Source organism: Mesitornis unicolor, unplaced genomic scaffold (assembly GCF_000695765.1).
Source record: "Mesitornis unicolor isolate BGI_N332 unplaced genomic scaffold, ASM69576v1 scaffold24320, whole genome shotgun sequence".
NCBI classification, from domain to species: domain Eukaryota; kingdom Metazoa; phylum Chordata; class Aves; order Mesitornithiformes; family Mesitornithidae; genus Mesitornis; species Mesitornis unicolor.
Genome location: NW_010160771.1, coordinates 158,093 through 180,751, shown reverse-complemented (window position 1 = coordinate 180,751; position 22,659 = coordinate 158,093). Strand labels below are relative to the sequence as shown.

General features: G+C 39.6%; 1 protein-coding gene across 1 annotated transcript in view; it reads right to left on the bottom strand.

The window, feature by feature from the left end:
• Positions 1–18,165: 18,165 nt before the first annotated feature.
• Positions 18,166–22,659, bottom strand: part of PTPRC (protein tyrosine phosphatase, receptor type, C) — a 51,454-nt gene continuing 46,960 nt past the window's right edge. The window contains exons 23-28 of the mRNA XM_010191022.1: positions 22,146–22,305; positions 21,010–21,144; positions 20,578–20,700; positions 19,981–20,159; positions 19,203–19,338; positions 18,166–18,438 (exon numbers count right to left, since the gene is read on the bottom strand). Of these exons, the coding sequence (XP_010189324.1) occupies positions 18,166–18,438; positions 19,203–19,338; positions 19,981–20,159; positions 20,578–20,700; positions 21,010–21,144; positions 22,146–22,305 (1,006 nt within the window). The remainder of the gene's footprint in view (positions 18,439–19,202; positions 19,339–19,980; positions 20,160–20,577; positions 20,701–21,009; positions 21,145–22,145; positions 22,306–22,659) is intronic.

Here is a 22,659-nt window from a genome sequence, read left to right as displayed (position 1 = left end):
ACCTTCAGCTACTTTTCAGAGTCCAGTTTGGTGCAGGAAGAATATCTTACCCAAGCTCATGATCTGCAACAACACCAGAAAAACAAATCCTTGTGAAATAACCAGTGATACCAAGCACACACACAAGAGATAAGGGCACCATTCAAACTTCCCTCATGAATATTCGTTAGGAATCACATCACCCTGCAATTAGAGAACAACTTCATCAAAACCTTTCCCTAGTTTCCTTACACATACCACGTAAGGGCCCAAACCTGCATCACAGCACATGTGCACAGCCACAGTATCCTCAAAATACAAGAGCAGCTGAGTGAAACAAAGAACTTGGGAAGCACAATGCTGAGACTACATTTATGCAAGGAAGTTTCCACAAGCACGCATAACTGCAGCAAAAACAACCTTACCCTAAATGTGAAGCAAGGGCCTTTAAAGTTTCAGACCTCAAGTCACCTCCAGACAAGAAGGTAAAGAAACCTAACCTTTCATTCCCTTGCTCCCATCACCCACACAGCTACTCCAGCAGTGGGTCAGGACTGTAAAGGATGTTAAAAGAAAAAAACTTCCCTGAGGCACTACCTGAGCACCTACCCCAAAGTTTACTGCTGGCTGGAGACTGGCACTATGTAGCTTCTGCTGAGGGGAAGGTGTTGGGCCTGTGTATGGCTGGACCCAGATGCATACCCTCAACCCCGGGCCCAGATGCCACCCCTCAGGGACCAGGTGCTGCACATCAGCCTGGGCAGAAGTGTCCCCAGAGCCCTCAGGGACGAGGCTTTGTCCCTCAGAGCCCTCCATGCCATTGCAAACCTTTGCTGAAGCTACTTCTGCAGCTTCCTTACATGGGGGATAAGGGTTAGAGGGGGCTCTGCGTGCTACAGCATGGGTGACAAGGCTGTAAGCAGCACCAGGCAGGTGTGCTCAGTGGGTGCTGATGAGGGTGCTCTGAGGCATCACACTCAGGGGCGGGAAGTACCAGTGTGGGGTATGGGTGAGGCTCGGTGCTCTGAAATGTCTCCCCAGCCTGGAGTGATCAGGGAGCAGGCAGTCAGGGTGTGCTGTGCCAGGTCTTAACTCCTCATGACTACTGTCAGAGAGGCTCCTGTCAGCGCCTGGCCAGACAGCAGCTGTGAGGGGGAAATACAGAGAGTGGCATTAGGCCATTTGCCTGAAGTGCCTAAACTGAACTGTTTGCAGGGACCAGCCAAGCCACCCAGCTCCTAAGTGTACAGCCAGCTGGCAGGGGAAAATGCCCAGAACAGACCTTGGAAGAAACTGCTTGCTCTGTCACCCTTTGTCATGGATGTGTGCATGTTATTGAACTAGGGAGGTGTCACCAAAGGGGTGGGAGTAGGGCTCTGCCTCTGAGGGTGTGCTTATTCTTCAGAGACTGAGTAAAACAGACATTGGGGATTTCTGCCCTTGATTGACCACAAAAGTTTTGGTTTTTTTAACAGCAATTACAAAGCCTAATGTCTTCCATATAGCAAATTGTTTAAATGACATATCACTACCTTCAACTCTTCTGCAACTTCTGCTGGTTTCACCACCCTTCAGCTAGCTGTTATGTAGTGGTCTGCTAATGAAGTATGCATTTGCACAACGGGACTCCACTTCTGATGTTGAACAGGAAAAAAAAACACAAAACCAAAAATAATTGCACAATAGTCTATGGGTATAGTGAGTTGTTTAAAGTTTTTAGTGCACTTTCTGATTCATGCAGTCAAAGAATTTCAATCTTTTAAGTTGTACATATTATTAATTAATTATGTAAAGAAACTGCTTTGCCTGGCAGCTCTGTCCTACTGTGACTTTAAAAAGTATCAATTCAGAATTTTTTGAGCAGTGCAAAGAATTCCAAATGTTTCTGCTTCTAATATTGAGCATCTGTCTAGAAAACATATCAATCATATGATCACAAACAGCTGTTGCATTAGACTCTTAATCAGACATGATTTTCAAAAGGGAGACAAAGAATGTTGGAAAGGGTGATGGAAAGTTATTGCACAGAATGCCCTACTTGAGAACTCCAAAATCCAGTTTTAGAAAGACAGAACTTTACTAAGCACTATGAAAACTCTTCATGTGTATATATATATATATATACACACACACACACACACACACATTACAGACAGTATAGCTATCTGATATAAATAGAAATAAAATACTTGGATATAATGCACATACAAGCAAAAGTGTAAAAGGTACCCTAGGCAGGTATTTTGTTATTAAATGTAAAATGTATGTATTGTTAGCTTGCACAGATTGCGAAGAATAAAGTTGTTGCCCAGCAGTCCATTTTCTCTTCAAGTTCCATAAATCCCATTAATGAGGGGTTATGAAGTCTTACTGGAGATACAACATATCCTTTTGCTTAGAAAATGTTGATGTCCAAAAATGGCCAATTTCTCCTCTTGGTAATGTTAGTGTAAATCTGCATTAGCTCTGTTGGATTGAGGAGACATTACGGGGTAGCTCCTGACTCATTTTTAATAGAACATGCCAATTTGAAATGGTAATATGACTACCCCATGTTATCCATCTGCCATAAAAAACACAAGATTGAAGAAAAGAAAATCTACTTCTATAATTGTTTTGTTTATAAAAAAATCCCAAACTCCTGGCATTCAACTATTATAAACAGCTTCATAAAGTACTAGAAGGGATATATCATACAATCCCTTTAAAATACTTCTGAGTCCAGAGCCTTAGGGCATCCCAAGCACATCTACACTGGGAACATCAGGCATGGTGTTTTCTTCACGGTCAGCCTGCATAAGCTTGCCTAGACTTTGTCTTGAACCTGACTCATCTCCTGTCCCCTGTCTGACTTAAATGTTGCCTCCTGACTCCTTTTTTGCCCAGGAACAGAGGCTGGGTGTCCTGCCAGCCCTCTCTGACTGCCTGTGCCTGCAGCAGAGGTGAATGTTGCAAAGGCCAATGCAGCTACCTGGAAGCTGTCATATCTGTGTGAGGGATAAGTCCTGGAGACAAGGTCCTAAGGCAAACAGTCTACAGACATAACACCCATCAGCAAGCGCTAAACACTTCCTGGCTATAGCCAAAACCTTTTACTTTTGTCTTGGAGCATGTATTTTTGCTTTCCTTACTCAGAGCCAGATGAGACCAGGCTGCTCGAGAGGGCATGCTGCAGCCATTACTCTGCCTGCCTTCTGCCGCCTTTTCCAGGTGGTTATTCTCGCTGTGCTGAACAGCAGTTCAAGCCCAAAACACCATGAATAGCAAAGGCATTTGGTTTGAATAAAAATTCCATGAGATAGGCAGGGCAAACACGACATAAAACTGTATCCTAGAGCAGAAAAAAAAGTTATTCTGTAGTCATGATTTGTGTGGGCATCTAAAAGAATAGCCATGGGATCATGAGGTTCTGTAAGCCTGACATGGACACCAGAAACAGTCAGTCATGACAAGTGTTATCTAGAAAGTATATTAGAGGAAAGATTAGGACACAGAAGTCTGTCTGTTTAGTTGAGACAACATTAGCAAATTCTTTTTATTTAAGCGGTCAGAGAACACTTAAACATAGTAGATTGCAATTTCATTTCTGATGCCATCTCTTCCCCAGAAAACACCACAGATACAGATTCCAAGTATTGCTCAAATACCTACTGAGACTTTTTACACATTGCAAGCCACCATGTGAAAGACAGGTGGAAAACTCATGAAAACTAATGTTCCCTTGTCCTTCAGGGGTTTTTCACACAGGTCCTAAATAACATGCATTTCCAAAGTGTTCTCAGACACAATTTTAATTAACACTATAAAGCAGATTCATAAATCAATAAAATTTCTAGAATTACATAAGTGTGGGGTAAAGAATGATTGCAAAAAAAACCCAAACCAAAACAAAACACCAAAACCACAAAAAACAACCAACATTCAAGCACGATTAACATGGAACTACATTACTTGTTCTGCCTGGTTGGCCAGAGTTCTGGTACCAGCACCAGTGATTTACGGAGTGCTTTCTGGAAAAAGCACTCTAGGTATTTCAGATGTGGTCTGGGCACCTCTCATTTTCGAGCTCTGAGTATCACCATTTTCACTGGCCTTGATGCCCTGCTTTTTGAATGGGTCAGCACTTTATAATTATCAGTGGATATACTTCTTTAATGGGCAAGAAAATGTTCTTCAAAAATCAGTAGCATGAATCTCCTATCTTTAGATACCATAGATGCAGCTGGGAGTTTCTGCCTGTTGAAAAAAAAGTAGCCAAACTGAGTGCCATTTTAACCTTTTCGTAATAAACATTGCCAATGATAAGTCAACAGGTAAAATATACATCCTTGAACCCTGTCTTAATGTTTGAAAACAAAACTTCTATGTTTTTTCTTTAACCACTACTTAAAATTCAGAGGGAAGTTCCAGGTGCCAGAAAAATGAGTAAAAAAAAAAAACCACAAAAAAACCCAAAACCAAACACCGAACAACAAAAAAAATCAAAAAACAAGCATGTAACAAGTTAATGCTTTACAAGCAAGATACCTATCTTTATTAAAAATGCACAAAGATCCAGTTTCCTTTATGTCATGTGCCTAAATGTTCTACCACTGCAGATCCTTGGCCACTAACTGAAAGGAGCAGAGTAGTAAAGTTGACAAAAATTCTCAAAAGTCATGCTTAATTCACACTACTGTTCTGCAAAGCAGCCCCAGTAAAATAAAAAAAATAATTTTCTCAGGCACTGATTAATCACATTCAGGAAAGAAAATCCTATCATCTCTTTGGTCCCACTACAATAAGAAACTGATAAATTAAAAACAATGTAGAACTCAGAAAATAAAAATAATAAGAGAGTGTGTGTGTTTTCCTTGTACAATTAACAGTATTCTAAAATATATCAAAAGAAAAGCAAATACAGGAAGAAAGGAATTGCCATACCAAACCAGATCCAAGACCCACTGTCGAAGACAAAAAGCTTGACATGAAAAGCAAAAAAACCTCTGTGCTAGGAAAGCATGAGAAAATATTTCCACTCTCTCCATTCCTGGTCCTTTTTCTTAAATTAAATCACTTGATTTGAACCTCATCATGTCTGGCAGTAGTTTATGTTTTCCCTGCTAATAGACATTACTTTACATGTGTATCCCAACCAACCTTCACTTCTGCTTACGGTCCCCTGCTCCTCTGTACACTTAAATCTCCGTATTCAGTAAGAAATTAGGAATGCTTTTTTAGCTGTTACTACTCACTAATAGTCATCTTGGAAATTTGTTACACCTGGGTTGCCAACACTATGTCTCTGACAGCCTCTTAATTTAGGTGTGTTCTCAAGAAAAGCATGTTCCAACAGCTCTTTCACTCTCCACAGTTCCTGCCTGCCCACATTAATGATATGAATCAGCACTCCTGTTAACATGTCTCCCCATTAGTGTTGCTTTTTATAAAAATGCTTGGGGTTTTCTTTTTTTTAAATACATAATATGTCCAGCACATTTTTGCATAGAAGTATGTGAACATTATCTGCTACTTTCTGAGCTACCTAAATCTTATCTTGTATTTCTCCAGACATTTCTGGTTGATATCTTCAGTCTTGCATTTTTATTCCATTAACTGAATTGAAACAGACATGTAAATTTAATGGATAGCTCTGAAAGTCTTAATCCCTATTCTGTACTCACTCTCCAAACTACTGCAGGATCTAGCTCCGAGTACTTTATAACACAACAGCAGCTGCATGGCATGTACAGCTATACAGAAGCCTCAGCTATGAAACACAGACTTTGTTGTAGGATCAAGCTATAACTGTATAATGTAAAGGATATGAGCAGGGATTAGCCTGCCAGAGCAACTCCTCTGTACTGATCCCATCAGTTATAGGTATGTGTATATAAAACACTTTCTTTTATTCACATTTATGTCCAGCTTCCTCTTTGTTTCCCGTAAAAACAAGACACATAGCAGTATCCTTTTTTCTAAAATGCTTGTTTGTTCCCCATTACTGAAGATAAAGTCACAGTCTTTCAATGCCTTTTTATCTCACAATAACTGAACACTATTGCAAAGTATTATGTTGCTCATTTTCCAAATAGCCTTTGTGTCTTATTTCCCAGAGTGACTTGCCCAGAATCACACGGGCAGACAGGAGCAGAGGAGGGAGCAAGGCCTCCATCAGTGTTCCCTGGTGGGTATACGTCTCTCCAGGTCAGCTGCCTTTCCTCAAAGCTGGAGTTACAGTGCCTAGCAGTAACAGGTCTGATCCACGAGAAGCCCATTAGATGAAAGGATCACATTACCTGGAAAGGTCTTAACATCAGATTACTTTCCCAAGTTCCTTTCTCCTGGAAGCTAATGTGCGTGAGTTTATATGCTTAACTATTACTTAGCTATTTAGACTTAAAAAAAAATATACAGACATACTGTGTGGCAAACATTCTACTACTTCTACTGAAGTAAAATCTCATTATTATAGATTAGTGAGTGTATGGATCAATCTTAGTGAAGATGTCTACTTTGATACGTATCTATGGGTTCCTACTCCTGTTTCCATTCTCAATATTTGTACATGTGTATGAAGTGGGAACAGAAACTGCTTTACTACAACTTAACCTTTTTTGCTGAATTCATAGAGAAAGGCTCTTCAAGCAAGCATATGCAGACTCCTGCTTCACTTGAAGCTGTACCAAAAAAAGAAAAGCATAGAAACAAAACTATTTCTTTTATATATAGCTTTGTGCATGTGTCTCTGAGACAACTAATCTAACAGTCAGTGTGATCTGACACCCATTTAAGTCAGTACAATTTTCTTAGCACTGACAGCACTTCTGTATTGCTCCAAAAAAATCTAAAATCAGGTACCAGGCACTATAGCTGCTCTGTCTTTGCAGTCTGCCCAGGCAAATCTGTCCTGCGCCCAGCCAGGCTAATTAATACTGATGAGACTGCAGGAATAACGTTGCTATGCTGCATCTGATTGATGATCTGATGGCTCCAAGTTCACTGGTTCAGATTAGCTGAGGAGCTCCTAGGCTGCACTCCACTCTACACTCCATTGTACTTTCAGATACCTGTGTTTCAGTGAACACACATTGTACACAGACTCTTAATAACATTCGAGCTTTGGGTGTTAAAAAGAAACTGCAAACAAGTGTATGACTCGTCCCTTCCATTTTCGTCTTGAAGAGTTCATTTCAGGTACATCCAGGAGGCCACGAAAGGTTTGGCACCTAATATCATGTTCTCCTCATCCAAGGCAACAAAGATTAAATAAGACTCCACTCTACCTATGCAGAAAAAGAAAAGCCAATTTGCTTCAGTAATACGTTTTTGTTAGTTTTTATAATTTGGGGGTAAATGTTGGTGAAATTTAGTGCTCATTAAAAGGAGAGATTAATCCTGGCAAGAGCAAGGTTTGGTGCAAGCGGGACCTGTGTAAACTCCCATACGCATCCCTGTCAATGCAGCTCAGTCAGGAGTGGCAGTGAAATGTGACTGCTGTGCCAGTACTGGACTCTTCTGAGGGGAGAGTGCGAAATCTGCTGAAAAGCTCCATGATTTGCTTGATTGCAAATATGTTTCAAGCCCACCAGAACACATTTAATTACACTTCCCTGTTGCTTAACTCTGACACTTTAACAGGTTTTTGTGTGTCCTCCAACTATGTCCATGTAACTGACCCCACCCAAAAATAAACCATGAGGTGGCAGAAGTTTTATCTGTGATGATAGTGGGGGGGATTTTTTTTTCTTACATGCCAATTTTTGATCTCCTGGATTGAATCTTGATATAACAGAATCCACTTCTAAAAGCAAATTCACACTGTCTCTTGCTTTGATATTTTACACCAACAAAAATAAAACAAAAAACATCAAACAACAACAACAAAACAAAACAAGAAAAAAACTGATGCAGAGAAAAAGAGCATTTGGAAAAGAAACAGGTGCAAGACTCCAAAAAAACAGCGTAACCAGGTCCATAGGAATTTCCCACTCACTGTTCAAATTGTGTGCCTGTTTGTCAAGGAATCAAGGCTAACCACATGCAGTTTCCCCAGTATATACTGCTGGCAGGAATCTTATCACTGAACCAAATTAGCAGGAAAGCATATTCTTAGATTGCCTTTGGCTGAGGACCAATTTAACAGTGGGCTCCAGGTAAAACTTAAAACAGATTACTATTTGTACCTCTTTTTTTCTTAAAGAAAAAAAATGTAAGTTAATACTGGGTCCACCACAAATGTACCCTGTGCTGTTCTCCACTTAAAGGGCAACAGAAACCAAGAACTGAATTGTTTCAAGACACAGCAGTGTGCCAAATGCACATTTTTATGTAGATGACCTCTGGTTTCCCCTTAGTTCTGGGGAGAAGAAAAAGCTTACTAGAGGAGCAGAACTTTCTGCATAGAGGCAGTATCTGTGAGTGTCAGTATTTCTAGTACTGAAGGGCAAAAAAAAATTGAGTGTAGCCTATTCATACCTCCTTCTCTTATTTAAGCTCCAACATACTGCACTGCAAAATCACTAGAAATAATCCCACTAATTTCAGTTGATATGGGCCAGAGTTCTGGCTCAGAAGAATGGTGTGATCATATTGACAACACTGGACACTTTTAAGCAACATCGCAAAAGCAGTTTGTCCATGGAACTGCTTTCCCCATGCTCCTAATGTGTTTTGTGGAGTAAAAACCCACACTGGGAAAACTTAGGGAAGGCTATAGAGCAGGGAATTGCTTACGCATTATCCTATTAGGTAAAAAATCTTGTTTTTCAAGAGAATATGAAATGCATTGGGTTTAAAAAGCCCTTGGCTTATATAACAAATGCCAAAGGGCAGTCTATTCATTAGCCAAGACATAAAAGTAAAAAGGCTGCTCCAAGGCCTTGAGGCAGCACAGTTTCTTGAGCTGCGCTTCATAACAGCTGCCCTCTGAAGTCTGGTTAACGTCATCAGAAATGCTCTTTAACAGAGGACTATGACTGTGACACTGTCACAGCATCCCATCTTTGGACAGAAAAAGGCATCCTCTGGTTCCAGGGCTCTCCTTTCCAGTGCTGAACTCTGTCACACTAGACTCATCCTTTACCTCAAAGTAATCACAGCAGGAAAATTTGCTGTTTTCTTCTTTAATATAACCATCTGCTCTCCCTAGTCCTTAATAAACAATGGATGCTCAGATATTTGTTATAACGAGTACTGCTGGACAGGCATTGTTCACTCCTCTATGAAGAATCTGCCTGGGTCATTTGAGGATGGGGGGACAGCCTTGCAGAATAAGTATGCTTCAGTTTTACAGTCCAACTAGTAGGGAACCAGTACAAGGGAGCAAAGAGAGTGAACGTGTTCATTCCTATATCATGATTTTTTTAATTTGTCATAGAAATTATTAGTGCATGCTGCAATTTTTTCCTTAAATGCTGCTATGAAATTATATAATTGGAAAAAAAAAACTTGCTCGCTAAATCTGGTGTGCCCTTTTCAAATTTAGAAGTCCAGCAGAACAGCTGGACACCTGCATCTATTTCTTGCACACAGCCCACTTCCCTACCGTGTAGGCATGTCCCGTTCGAGCTTCTGGGATGGGTTACTCCTGCTACCTTCCAACAGCCCTTCATATGTGAACTCTGCCTGTGAGCACTTCGGAGGAGCCATCAGCACACAGTTGTAGCTGTTCAGGGCAGTTACCATCACATGGTCACTCGTTCGTGTTTGTGATGTCTCTCAGCCAAGAGTGTCAGGTTGCAGGGGAAAGTACTGGCTGGGATGCCTACTGTAGATCAAGCCCTTGCCAAGGAAACCTGAATAAACCTTATGAAAATATCTCTTCTTCCTATTTATCTTAGATTTTTGAAGTTACAACCATTTATTTTATCAAACATGATTTATTGAAGTATTTACCTTGGATGCTGTTGTACTTGATGGATTTGAGCAAAGAAATGACTAATTCATAATGACAGTTGGCTGAAAAAATCACAGCACCAGGAATTAAACTAAACAAACTCTTGATTTATTTCTATTTTTAGCTACAAGCAAAAGCTTGAAGTTAAGTAATAGAGTGCTAGATGCAATTTTTAAAAATGCAATGCAGAAAGGAACCAAAGCAAAAGAAAATTCCATAAATATAAGTAAGAACATACCCACCTGCTCCATCCAAACACTTCGGAGGAGAAAAGGGAGAAGAGACTGAAATGGCTATTGAATAGCTTTCATTTGATGACCCCTGAGCATTTCTTTTCAAAAAGAGCATGTGAGTGCGGGGTCATCTGAGTTCAAGCTGCCTTACGCCTTCCCCAGCAGTGCCTCCTGCTAGAAGTGGCCTCTTCTGCAGCTAGCACCACTGCTGGCTTCACACCTGCTCCCTTCTGGTTTAATGAAGCTCCTCACTACAAAGAGGAGCCTACAGGAAGGCTGTGGAGTGTATGCACCAAAGACAACTTTTACAAGCATACAAAACCTATTCAATGGGCCTTGAATATTCTTGAAGCCGATCTACATTCATTTTACCCATTTGTAGGTATGGCAAGCAGTTTAATTTGCAGAGCACTGGCATTGCCCTCATGGATAAACAGACTTTTCCCATGTGAATGGGACCAAGACCACTATTTCACGTGCATCATCTGATCAGAATCGTGCCCATCACCTGTGTATTAGACAAAAACAGTAGCCTAGGCTTCAAGATCTTTGAAACTCAAAACTCTTAAGACCAAAAAATTACTGTAGCCAAAGCTTAACCACCTGTTGGTACTGTAGCCTGTCATGAGCTGTGGTGTTGTCTGGATAAGTACATCTATTGAGACAAGAAACCTTTGCCTTCTTTTTTTGGGCATAGGTGAGGAAAAAGGTATCCCAACTCTCTCATTTATTAAAAACAAAAAGAAAGAGACAGTGCTCTCAGAAAACAACTGCAATTACACAGCACATTATATAGCTTTATCCTTCAACAAGAGACAGAAAAAAATGAGATGTGCTGCTTGTTAATACATTTCTATGCAGCAGTGCACAGTTCATGACTTCAAGGAGTACTGAATTAGGAACACAAAATTAGCAAGCTTGAAATGGTGACTCTCACAGAACATTGTCAGAAAACTGTTCCTGCAAGATGCATATGTCGAGAGCAAGATACCTGGTTTGTGGCTGTTTCTTTCCTCTCTTGTCTAAGACGAACTTTCAAAATAAAACCTCAGCTGACCATGCAGATGTAGCTCACCGAGTAGAAATAGGCATTGAATAAAAATATACATGAGCATCCTATTTGTAAGTTATTGAATGTTTTTCTCTCACCTCTTTATATTTAACTTTTAACTCTATATTGTCCACAGATCATCATAAACTAATACTTTTTATCAATAAAGTTTCAAGTTTTACTCCAAATATTCAGTTGGAACTTAGCCTGTGGTATTGATGTTACAAGGGTCAATGGTTTTCCCATAATCTAGACATATGAGACCTAAAATATCAACAATCTTCAGAAGCAATAAAGCAGAGCCTATGGCATCATGCACTGTAATACAACAGCTCAACTGCTGAGATGTTGTGCTGACATCTCCTACCTTACCAACCTGGTATGAGATCTCCATCAGTCCATCCAACAAATGCCATGCAAGGACTAGTAATCAACCTTCACCATGTCTAGCCAGGAGGCATGGGAACTTTCCACAGCCAGCAACTCCAAAGAGAGGTCCAAGATCATAAGAAAAGAAGATGTAGCAGAAACTTGTATCTTGACACAGGCCAGGAAACGCGAGGCATTAAGGTAATCCCTGCCTAGACTTGCTGTGCAGTAGGTCTACATGCACCTGACCATGCTCTTGGCTGAGCCTGACTCACCACCGTGACTCCTCAGCCTCAGACCTGCCTCACTTGGCACTTGCCTGGCAAGCAGCGAACTGCTGTCTGATGCTGGTTACTGTCACCAGACCAGCTCTGCTCACCTTATCTGGGCTCTGTGGTACCGTGCCCAGGTGAGTGCTATCGCCCCCTGTCTACTTGGCTTCACCCTTGAGCTGGGCTCCTCTTCCCTGGCAGATCAGCCAGAGCTTGCTGTTTCCTACCACCCAGGACTAGGGGGAAATGGGCAGGGAGGATGGGAATAGAGCCTTGGATGGGAGAAGAAGGCTGTTGCAGGAAATAGATAGCTCTTCAAGTCAATGAAATGCTGAATATCCCAAATAAGGACAAAACCAAGAAAGTTTCTATAAATATTCAAATACAAAGAGGCCACCATTCAGTAACTGAGGCAAGAGCTGCAAAAGGAAAAGCCAGAGACTTGGACTAATTGGACTGTGGAGATGAGAGCAGGGCAATCTGCTGGAAGAGGAGAGCTGAGAGCATTGTCCCCCCTGCCCAGCCACAGAAGGAGCATTTCCACTGTGGCTGGAGTGGGGCAAAGTGTTATTTGAGAGTGGAAATGCCTCACTCTCTGCAAGGAGACATAACTCTTTATGGATTAATTTATTAATGCCATTTAAGCAATTGAATTCCTGTTCTGTGGGAATTTTATTTATGGTAAATCAATATATGAAGTCAGAATTTCATTTTATTGCTGAATAGAAATTATACTGAGAAAGCAGCATAGAAAAAGGAAACAATGATACTGAACCGTTCTAGTCTTGAAATGGTTTCAATGACATAATGATATATTAAAAATAATATATTTAAATATTTCAGAAAAGAGCAGAACTAAAAGGAAGTACAAGGCTAAAATTAGAACAAGATATTGTTATTCTCAAAATGACATATTAACATTAGTAAAATAGGATGAAAATGATTCATTATTTCTTTCTCCAAAAAAAACCAACCAAACATGGACACTTCTTGCCAAATGTCTCCATTTGGCAATAACTCCATCTTCCAGTGGTAACTTTCTGTTATAATTTTTTCTCTGCAGTTGAAGAACACACACACTGACTTCTATTGCAGCAATTGCAACATCAGGAGTACTGACAAATAATTTTTTAGTAGCCACTGATGCCAGCAGTGATTTAGTCTGTGACAACACGAGCGCCCTGTATGCATGCAGTCTCCTGGACCTCATCTGTAGTTTATTTTTTGAAAATTCATTTTTTAATACAACTCTTATAATAAAAGTCCATCAGCCACACTATCCAGTATTGTCTCAGTGCTGCATTGCCCTACAAAAAAAGTTACCACAGGCCCACCACGTCATCGCTGTTTTTCCTATTTTCCTTTTTTTTTAAGCTGAGCAGCTGCCAAGCCAACAACTCGTTGATTTCTGGTTGGGAATGTAATCTCACACTTTAGGCTATGAATGATGCCTGCATGTACACATGCACACATGCGCACACTCTCGCTCTGAAGGAACGCTTGGGCTCGGATAGACACAATCTCGGCAGTGGTGTATAAACAAATGTCATCTTCATTACCTCAAATGGCTCCGCATTACTGAAATGGAGCAAGCCGAATGCACTGCAGGAGTGCTCTGAACAGAGCAAAAAGCATTTGAAGAGTTTCAGCACAGCCTGGCGGGTAAGCTCTGAAAGTACATCGGGTCCACCCCAAGGACTCTATGGACTATTGCCGCGTGTGAGCCCTGGGTCACAGCTGACCGCCAGGCAAGGTCAGGCTCTTATGAGGTTTCATCTCCAAAGCTGAAAATTTGACACTGAGTGCTAAAATTGGTCCAAAGTAAACTTCATTTTTATTTTTCCTCTGTATATTAGTCAGTCATGCTTATGACTAAATTAATACTGCCAGCCACGGTGGTGTGCAGCTGTGGGATTCAAGAGACGACCCAGCTGTAAATAGTTATATGCCCGTTCCTCTGAAAAAGGTTTATTATGTTAATTTCCAAAATTCAGTAATATTATGCATTGCTGATGCTGACAATCCTGAGTCTGAAACATAACTATTTAATGAAACCTTTTTCACTGAGGTTAAAAGGAGATCTTTTAGTATAAACTTGCTCAGTATTTCTGTAGTCGTCATTTTCCCATTATTTGCATTGAAAAGAAAGATCAACTTATAAAGTTTTGTATAAAACTTTATTTCTATGTTGCTGTACCTTTAAAATTACTGGATTCTGTGGAGCTGATGGATATAGAAATGTGCTGTACTCTGTAACTGAAACTTTCCTCTTCTTCTATTTTGGTTTTCCCTAGTCTAAAACACAGCATGCTGGTTCTTGGCAAATGGTTGCCTTATGTATGGACAAAAAGCTGTGGTACAGCTGTGTGGAGCCCTTGGGGAATTTCTGATACTCTTTAAGAGGCAATCTGGAGAATGTACGTCAAAAAAACTGGGCCCTTACAAAAGCAAGATGCCTTATCAAAGATATAAGCACTGCTACCGGGGAGTTTTTCTGAGGAATGTTAAACAAAGGATATAATTTCCAGCCTAATAAGACACCTGTCTTGAGCCACTATTCTTTCTTACTTTCTTTGCCATCTCACACCAATAAATTTCTCGTGATGTCAGCATTTTACTTCCTTTTGCAGCTCCTACCTTCAGCAGTGCCAAGTGTCACAGACACATGCGTCACATCCGGCTCTGCCTGTGCCTCTCATACAAGGTTTAACTCAGGTTTCCTGTTCTGCAGCAAAGCTCAAAGCCCACTGCTTTCTTCACTCCTCTGGCCAACCTCCTTCCCCACAGGCCACGTCCTAATGGCAGCAGTAAGAGGAGGGACAAGGGCAGGTGGGGACTTTCTGGGCCTGATCCAGCCCCTCTGGCTCCTGCATGTGGCCACCAACTTCTTCCCAGCAGATCAGTTTAGGGCAAGGGGAAGAAAGTGCTCCCATCCCCAGCAGGGAGTGAGCCCTCTGCTGCCGTGTTTTGTGTTGAATAACATTCATCTCATGAATCACAACGTGGCTGATATTCGTAGTGTACAGTGTCTGAACAATATTTTAATATATGAAGAATATTTTAATATAACTACCTTGTTCATACAAGAAACATAAAAATCTAAACAAAAGGAAACATATAACTCCTTCCCACTGCTGTTACCTGACCAAAGAGAATCTTGTGGAGACTCTGGGATCCTTCCTCTCTCTCATCTTCCCACACCAGACTCCACTAACACAGCACTGTCACTTTTCCATACCCAGTTTTCCATCAACTTCTACACAGGAAACTGTGGGAGAAATCCAGTCCCTGTGGTCACGTAAGCCCTTCATTGCCCTTGTTTGTGGCTCAAAGTCCTCTCCCAGCTGATCTGTTGCTTAGTTATTTTTATCCTGTACTTCAGATTATAAAACACTTTCAAACATCAGCTAACTCTTAGCTTATCATAGAATCACAGAATCATTTAGGTTGGAAAAGTCCTTTAAGATCATAGAGTTCAACTGTAAACCTAGCCCTGCGAAGTTCACCATTACCCACGTTCCTAAGTGCCACATCCATATGTTTTTTTAATATGTCCAGGGATGGTGACTGAACCATGAGCAGTCAGTTTCTCCAGGAGAATGCTGTGGGAAATAGTCATTAAGGCTTTACTAAAGCCTAAGCAGACCACATCCACAGCTTTTCCCTCACCCACTAATTGGGTCACCATAGAAGGAGGTTAGGTTAGTCAAGCAGGACTGGCCTTTCATAAACCCATGCTGACTGGGCCTGATCACCTGGTTGTCCTGTACGTGCAATGGCACTCAAGATGATCTGCTCCATAATCTTCCCCAGCACCAAGGTCAGACTGACAGATCTGTAGTTCCCTGGATCCTCCTTCAGGCCCTTGTAGACCACAACAACCTTATTCTACAAGCTCTGTGTCACCATCTTGTGGATTTCTGAAATTCAAATGACTGTAGAGAAGGCAAAAAACCCATCCCTGGTACATACATAGAGAGTTCCTAGAAACAATCAGAACCTCTAAGCTGTGCCAAGACACGCATCTCAACTGTCACACTGGGATTTAATGAGGTTTAATTGTATGAAGTGTTATTTAATTTGAAAATAATTAAAAGCCAAGAGCTCTGTTTATCCCTTTGTAACCATAACAAATTAATAACTCCAAAAGTGGTATACACTAGGCACATGAGGGCACTTTTAATGCAAGGCTCTGTTTCTCTGATTAGGCTAATAATGAAGGCATTCATGAGGCACAATTTAACATAGTTCATTCTTTTTCTTTCAAAATACATGCACAAATCAAGTGTTAACCTGGCATGCATTTTTTTTTAAAAATATGCAGTCAAAAGAACACTGAAATAATTCTACAAAATAATTTCAACAAAACAAAATCCTCCAGAATTTTTAGAGCCCAGGTGCTGCAGGAGCTTGAAAAGCTGCAGAACCATTTTTCAAGGAGTTGAAGTGTATGGCTGCCCTCAGATTTACACAAAATTAAAATCTGGGCCTAATTTTTTATTTGGGAAACATTTTCTGTTATTCCTAAATATATGATTAGTCTCTCTCTCTCTCTCCACACTCTTACAACACATAGCTGCACTGACCTCTTTATTTTACTACCTGCGCTAGCTAGGGAGGATTTACAGTGGCCAATTCTTAGAAAAATAAAAATATTTATTTTTTTTCTCTGTCATACAGTGAGCACCAGCGAGTCAACCTGCATCTAAGACTTTTTATCTTTTTGATAAATGATATTTTGCAATTAAAAAAACCTTTTTTTACCAGAATTTGTAATTTTGACTTGTTCCTCTAAAATTAGCCAACAGGCCTATATTTTTTTCAGTTTATCTTTACACTTAGTCTCAAGAGCTTTTTCTCCACAGGTGACCCCCTCAGCTTTGTTAGTTTATGACCTAACCCAAGTTTCAGCTGAAAAGGCCATTCAGACGCTAGTCAAGGGGAATCCCACTGCCTTGGCAACTGCTGCCGCTTCTTCAAGCAAGACTGCCAGGAAGCACTTGTGTCAGCTGATAGTTGTGAATGAAACTTTTGATCTATAGTAGCAGCAAAATTAAAATACTGTTTTAACCAACTATGACTGTACATGTTGTTTACAGAGCTCGATTATGTTTTGTAAAGAGAGATTAGGAATATGCAGTGATAAACTAGGGGCACTGAATCTGTTTAGCAACTGTTCCTTTAATGACTTCAATCAAAAGAAAAATTTCCTTATTCTGTAATGAGAGTCATGACACTTACCTGGATTCACACAGTTTTATAAAAATTAAATGATGTTTTTTGCTACTGAAATTTGTAAATTTTATCCAACTATGGGATAGCATAAGATTTTGTGCATTTAGAAGAAAATTTTCAGTTTGCAGAGTCCAATATTGAACAAAATAATTTCCACCTTGTCAACTATTAATTATCATTTTTATTTGTTCTAAAAACAGTAAGCTTAAATCCAGCAAAAATAGTAAAAATATCTTAACTGTAACATACAAAACCTCATAATGAAAAAAAAATCCTGTACCAATTAAAATCTCCAAAGTTTGGAGGAAAATCATCTAAGTATTTTCCAATTCTGAAAACAGGTCAGATGCATTCATGGCAGCAGTCCCTTTAAATACCAAGAAGCATGAGAAACAGATGTGCAAGCACACAGTACGTCAAGCTGTAAGAGTAAACAAAATGTGTTTTCTATCAGAATCGTTGCAATCATTCGAACGCCAATCTCCAGACTGTTCTTGGAGTCTCAGATTAATATACATGGAGCAACAAGGACACCTTGAGGCTAGTTAGAAAAATGCAGATTTCTATTCCACATTGACATGGGAGGACTTACAGACTCTCCATAAGACTGAATTCGTTGGAATTGCCAGATGATATGAATGGTAAGCTCTTAAAACTGTTTGACAAAGTCCCACAAGTTCCAGAGAGTATTATTGAAGCAATGTTTGGTCAGCACTCCTGAAATGCTAGAATATACACTTACCAATTAGGTTAATTTACTTGTGAATAGCTTCAAAGACAGACCTGTTTTTGCAGCACACCAATCTTGTTGTTCCGAGTAGCTTTTCTCCTTGTTAGAGAAGTAAAAAAAAATTCCTTCCCACTGCTCAGCATAGCATTACACTGTACATATTTTTAAAAGAAAAAGTATAAAAATAATGAAATGGTTTCTGATGAAGTATTAAATGCGAATCTAAACAAAAATTCTACTTTCACAGTTCTTTGCCACTCTACAAATTTCAAGTATTCCTTTAAATTTGTACCTTTGAAAAACTGATAGAACAGTAAACATTTTCAAAAAAAAAAGTGGGTAGAGGAAGAAATCTTATACTTCTTATTTTGTTTAAGATTTTTTGCACATGAAAGAGCACTTTTTAAAAAGTATAGCTTCTAATTTAGAACTGGAGTTGTGGGGCCATTTGTAGAGCTTTCTGTTCCCTTGGTGCTGTCTGCAGCTTTAGAATCACCACATACTTCTGAAAGCTCTTTTTCCTCTGGTGTCGATGGCGTAAGATCAACAGTGACCAAATCAGTTTCCTGATCTGTTTTTTCTACCTCACTGCAAAATTCAACTTTATCTTCCTGCTGGCTGTTCTTCTTTATTTGTCCATTCTGTGCAGGGTAGATACTGGCAATGGTGTCATACAGAAATTGGTAATGTTCCTTAAATATAAAGAGAAGAAGTTAGCATGAATGGAATGCTCAAAGCCCAAGAATAAACCCATTCTTTCTGTTTTCTTAAATTTTGGAAAAGTAACATGTAGTTACAAGACTGTAGTTGCAAGACTGCATATGAAGCAGTTTCCACAGTTTTTGGCATACAAAAGGCTGCTTCTTTGGTTTATTCTGATTTCATGTGTATGTACTGTCTCTGTAACTGCCTGTATCAGACATTCCAAGCTGAGTCACTCAGTACCCTCTTGGTTCTAAAGTGCCAAAAATTTATTTTTTAGAGCACCTAAGCTGTAGACAACACATATTGTAAGGAGTCTAGGAAAGCCACCTAATATCCTGCCCCACATAGATGACACCTAGGTGTTGTTTGTTAGTAAATGCACAGTAACACCATTCCTCTGGAGTGGAATGGCCAATAGCCTGTGGAACAGAGTTAGCCTCCTAACTGCAGGAATTAGGGGACACTGTGCATGTACATCCCTGAAGCAACTGCAGAAACATCAATTTATGCAATCTGTAATTTTATAATATGCAACCTTCCACAAAGAAGCGATAAGACTGTAGCTCTGGACATCTCACAGACTCCTCCATTCTGATCTGTAGCAGCCAATTCCCAAGTAGTGGTGAGTGGCTGTGAATGTTCTGTTTAGGATTAGTGCTCCCTATGCAGAAATTATGCGTAAAGTTACAAGGACATTAGTGACCATAAGTAATCTTATACTTTTTTCTGGCAATTCATAAGATTTACTTACAAATGTGGACACCACTCCCAGCCTGGTGCGACGAAGAGATTTTACTACCTGGAAAACATCTATTACTTCTTCTATTTCTGCACTTTCCAAGAGGGTCATTAAAGCACAAAATACACCAGTCTGCTGTGATCCATCACTAGAAAATGATGTAAAATGCAGATGTAAAATCAGCAATTCCTTTGTCTAAATATTAGATTTATTTCAAATTCTACATAATGAATTACATTTCTAAAACAATTTTGGACTGAAACTGTTACAATTAAGAATATCTGTAGGACACACACAAGAGATAGCTTATCTGCAGGCTACCTGGATATAATGTGGCCACTTAAAGGATAAGAGAGAAATTAGAAGCCTCAGACTTACAGACTCAACAATTGTTAGTAAGATTATCCTCCATTTTAGATGGTATGAAAGTTTATTTCTGGAAATGGTCCTTAAAAAATGGGCTTTTGTACTGGAGAAAGAGATGAACCTAAAAGCTCTGCTGGTTCCTCATGAACAGTATGCTACAAGAGCACTCTGACCTAGCATTTCTTTCCAAAATATGTTTAACAGGAAAGAGCAGCTAGCTCTGACCACCTACTCCACACCCACGCTCATTTTTCATCACTACCTAAAAAGGTCAATCTTGAGCAACTCAAGGAATCTTCTAGTGAGAGCTGACTCTTGAGCCACGTGGAAAAGCTTGTGGGAAAAGCTAGGCATCCCAAAGTTGTGGTTGCTACATATATACAGAACTTAGGGCTCGGTTAAGGTGTGCTGAATTCAGACCCACCGGCAGTGGACAAGGAGGGGGACAGCGCGAGTACTCCTGTTGTCCTCCGTGACTGGTCTGGCTGGGATTTTTTGTTTAAGATTGAGAATCATGCTGACTAAATCTTTGGGGTTTTCTGGAACATCCAAACCACTCCAGTTGTGATACTGATACTGATACACTTTCTGTGTTTCTTTTGTCTGAAAAACAGCAGTGGAGATGTAGTCAATGTTCAGGTTAAAATAAAGATTCACATAGTATAAATATTGCAGCTGATTTACAAAAGAAAAATTATATTCCTGAGGAACTGCATGATTTTGTGAGTTCTGCTTCATGAATATGAGGTACATACACGTCCAAGCTTTGTTCGAAGTACAAAAGACAGGTGATCTCCTGAGACTCCACTACCACCATCTCAGCAATTCACTAACGGGGCAATTTGAGCTAATTTATGGCATTTATCATGATTAGCTGCTGGTCTGGAAGAGAAAAATATTCCATTTCTTAGAGCAGGAGGTAAGTTCAGTGGAAACTGTCCCTCCTCTTTCTTTAGGCTAAGTTTATAACAGGGGAAACAAATTAAAATCTTCCTTTTGGAATTTGCAAAAAAACTTTTACCTTCAGATGTGTAACGTCAAATGCACGTATGGTATAGCTAGGACAACAGTTGACATCTGTCATTTGGACTTCTATGTCATCAAATGTTTGCTTTCCCTCTCCCCAGTACTGTGCACAGAGTTCCTAAAATGAATAGAAGTACAAGTCAGTGCTTACCATTCAAACCTCCTTTTATTTTATCTTCCACATGCACTTAGAGCATGTATTGATTTTGAAGCAGTAGGAATGTAATCATATTTCAAAATATAGCATCATACATTCTTCCCCTCAAAAATTCATTAGAAAGTAAATTAAGACAGTAAATAATAGGAAAAATTGTGTCAGAAATCCAAATTCCTCATATTATGAAACATGTTTAACTGGAGGAAGGGAATGAGAGTGCAGTGCAGTGCTTTTTTTGCATATATGTCAGCGTGAAGATGATGCCCTCACCTGATCCCCTTCTTTCAGGTCTGTCAGCATAACAATGACTTTGACTTTTCTTTGGAAGACCATTTGCCAGAAGTCAGAGACAGTTTCCTGCAGTGGTCCCTGTGTTGCAATCATGGCTTTTGGACCCCAGTAACCCTATAAAAGAAATTTTTTTCTTAAATTCATTTGAAATGTGATTGTCAGGAAACAGAACTCATTGTCATTTAAAGAATACCTAGTGAAATAAACTAATGAGCCCTATTGTTTACTGGAAGAATATGCCTATCACACTAGGCAATGGTCTTATAGGAATACTATAAGCCTAATGACATTGAACTCAGTCCTCCTAACAGTACCACTTCCAGATTGACAACAAGGTACACTTATGCTTCAGTGGGTGAGACCTCACCCTGTCATTTTTTGCAAAGCATATTTTTAAGGGCTAAAACATTTAATTATTCACAGCTTCTTAATTTGACTACAAAAAATAGAGCTTATACCACACAAAGTTGGTGCACTAGTCAGTTCACATTGAGCTACCCAAGAATAAAAATACATTTACTTGGAACAGATATCCTAACTGTGCAGCATTTTAAAGGATTCAGGTAAATCTAATTTAGCTAGTAACTCCATTAAAATCAGTCACTTCCTTAGGGACCAATAACTTCTTTTGGAGTTAACTATAGCAAAAAACTGATGGTCCCAGTTTCCACTTGCAGGGTTTTGCATATGTAAATATCTATACACACATTTCACTAACAAGGAAAACAGGAATATGGATGGTACATAGGCAGATGTCTGCTAATAGAAATACATTTTATCATGAGACCAGTCTGAAAGTTAGTGGTTTTAAATGTACCACAAGCAAAAATGGAAAAAAACCCAAAATGTTTGTAAGTTTAGTCTCACTATTTGAGATTTAACAGTTTAAGACCATGTAAGGGAAAAAAGATAATCTTAATGCTGCAGCAAAATGTAGATCATTTTGATGATTAAAACTATAAATGGATTTGCCAATTGACTGTCAAATCTTTCTCCCTTATTCAGGTAAATCCTGTTCTATTTGTGAAGCAAAAAAGAAAATAAGAGCTCAAGCTAGAATAGAGTCATAGCTGAAAGCTTATGAAATACTTATAGTGGATCCTCTAAATACTTACAGTTATGAAAGAAGCATTGATGTATTTGCTTGATTCCTCACAGTCACTGTCCTCATCTGAGGAATCATCTGAATCATGTTCACCCTCTTTACTGCATTCATCTTCGTGCCTAATCGGCACTCGGTTAAAGTCATCTGCATGAGACAAAGTGTCACCGTTCTGCCACACTGCGGCTCAGGTGTAGCATTAGAGGGCGGCTGCCCCGACATGTGCAGGGGGAAACAGAGATGGCTAAAGGCCACTCCTTTCACAACAGACTGCAGAACAAAGGCCACTTCATTTGAAATAAACTTAAACACTCGTAATATTTCACATTTTTAAAAACTCATCTCTTCATTTTTTAAACACCGTGAGGAGTTTCTAGTTTTACAGTGTTGAGAAAATCAATCAATCAATCAATCAAATACATCTTAGTAAGGTAATTTACTGTCCTCATTTTTTCAAAATATAGTACGTTTTCTTACAGAAGTAACAGATAAAATACGGGAAGGTTCATGGAAAATACTTACATGGA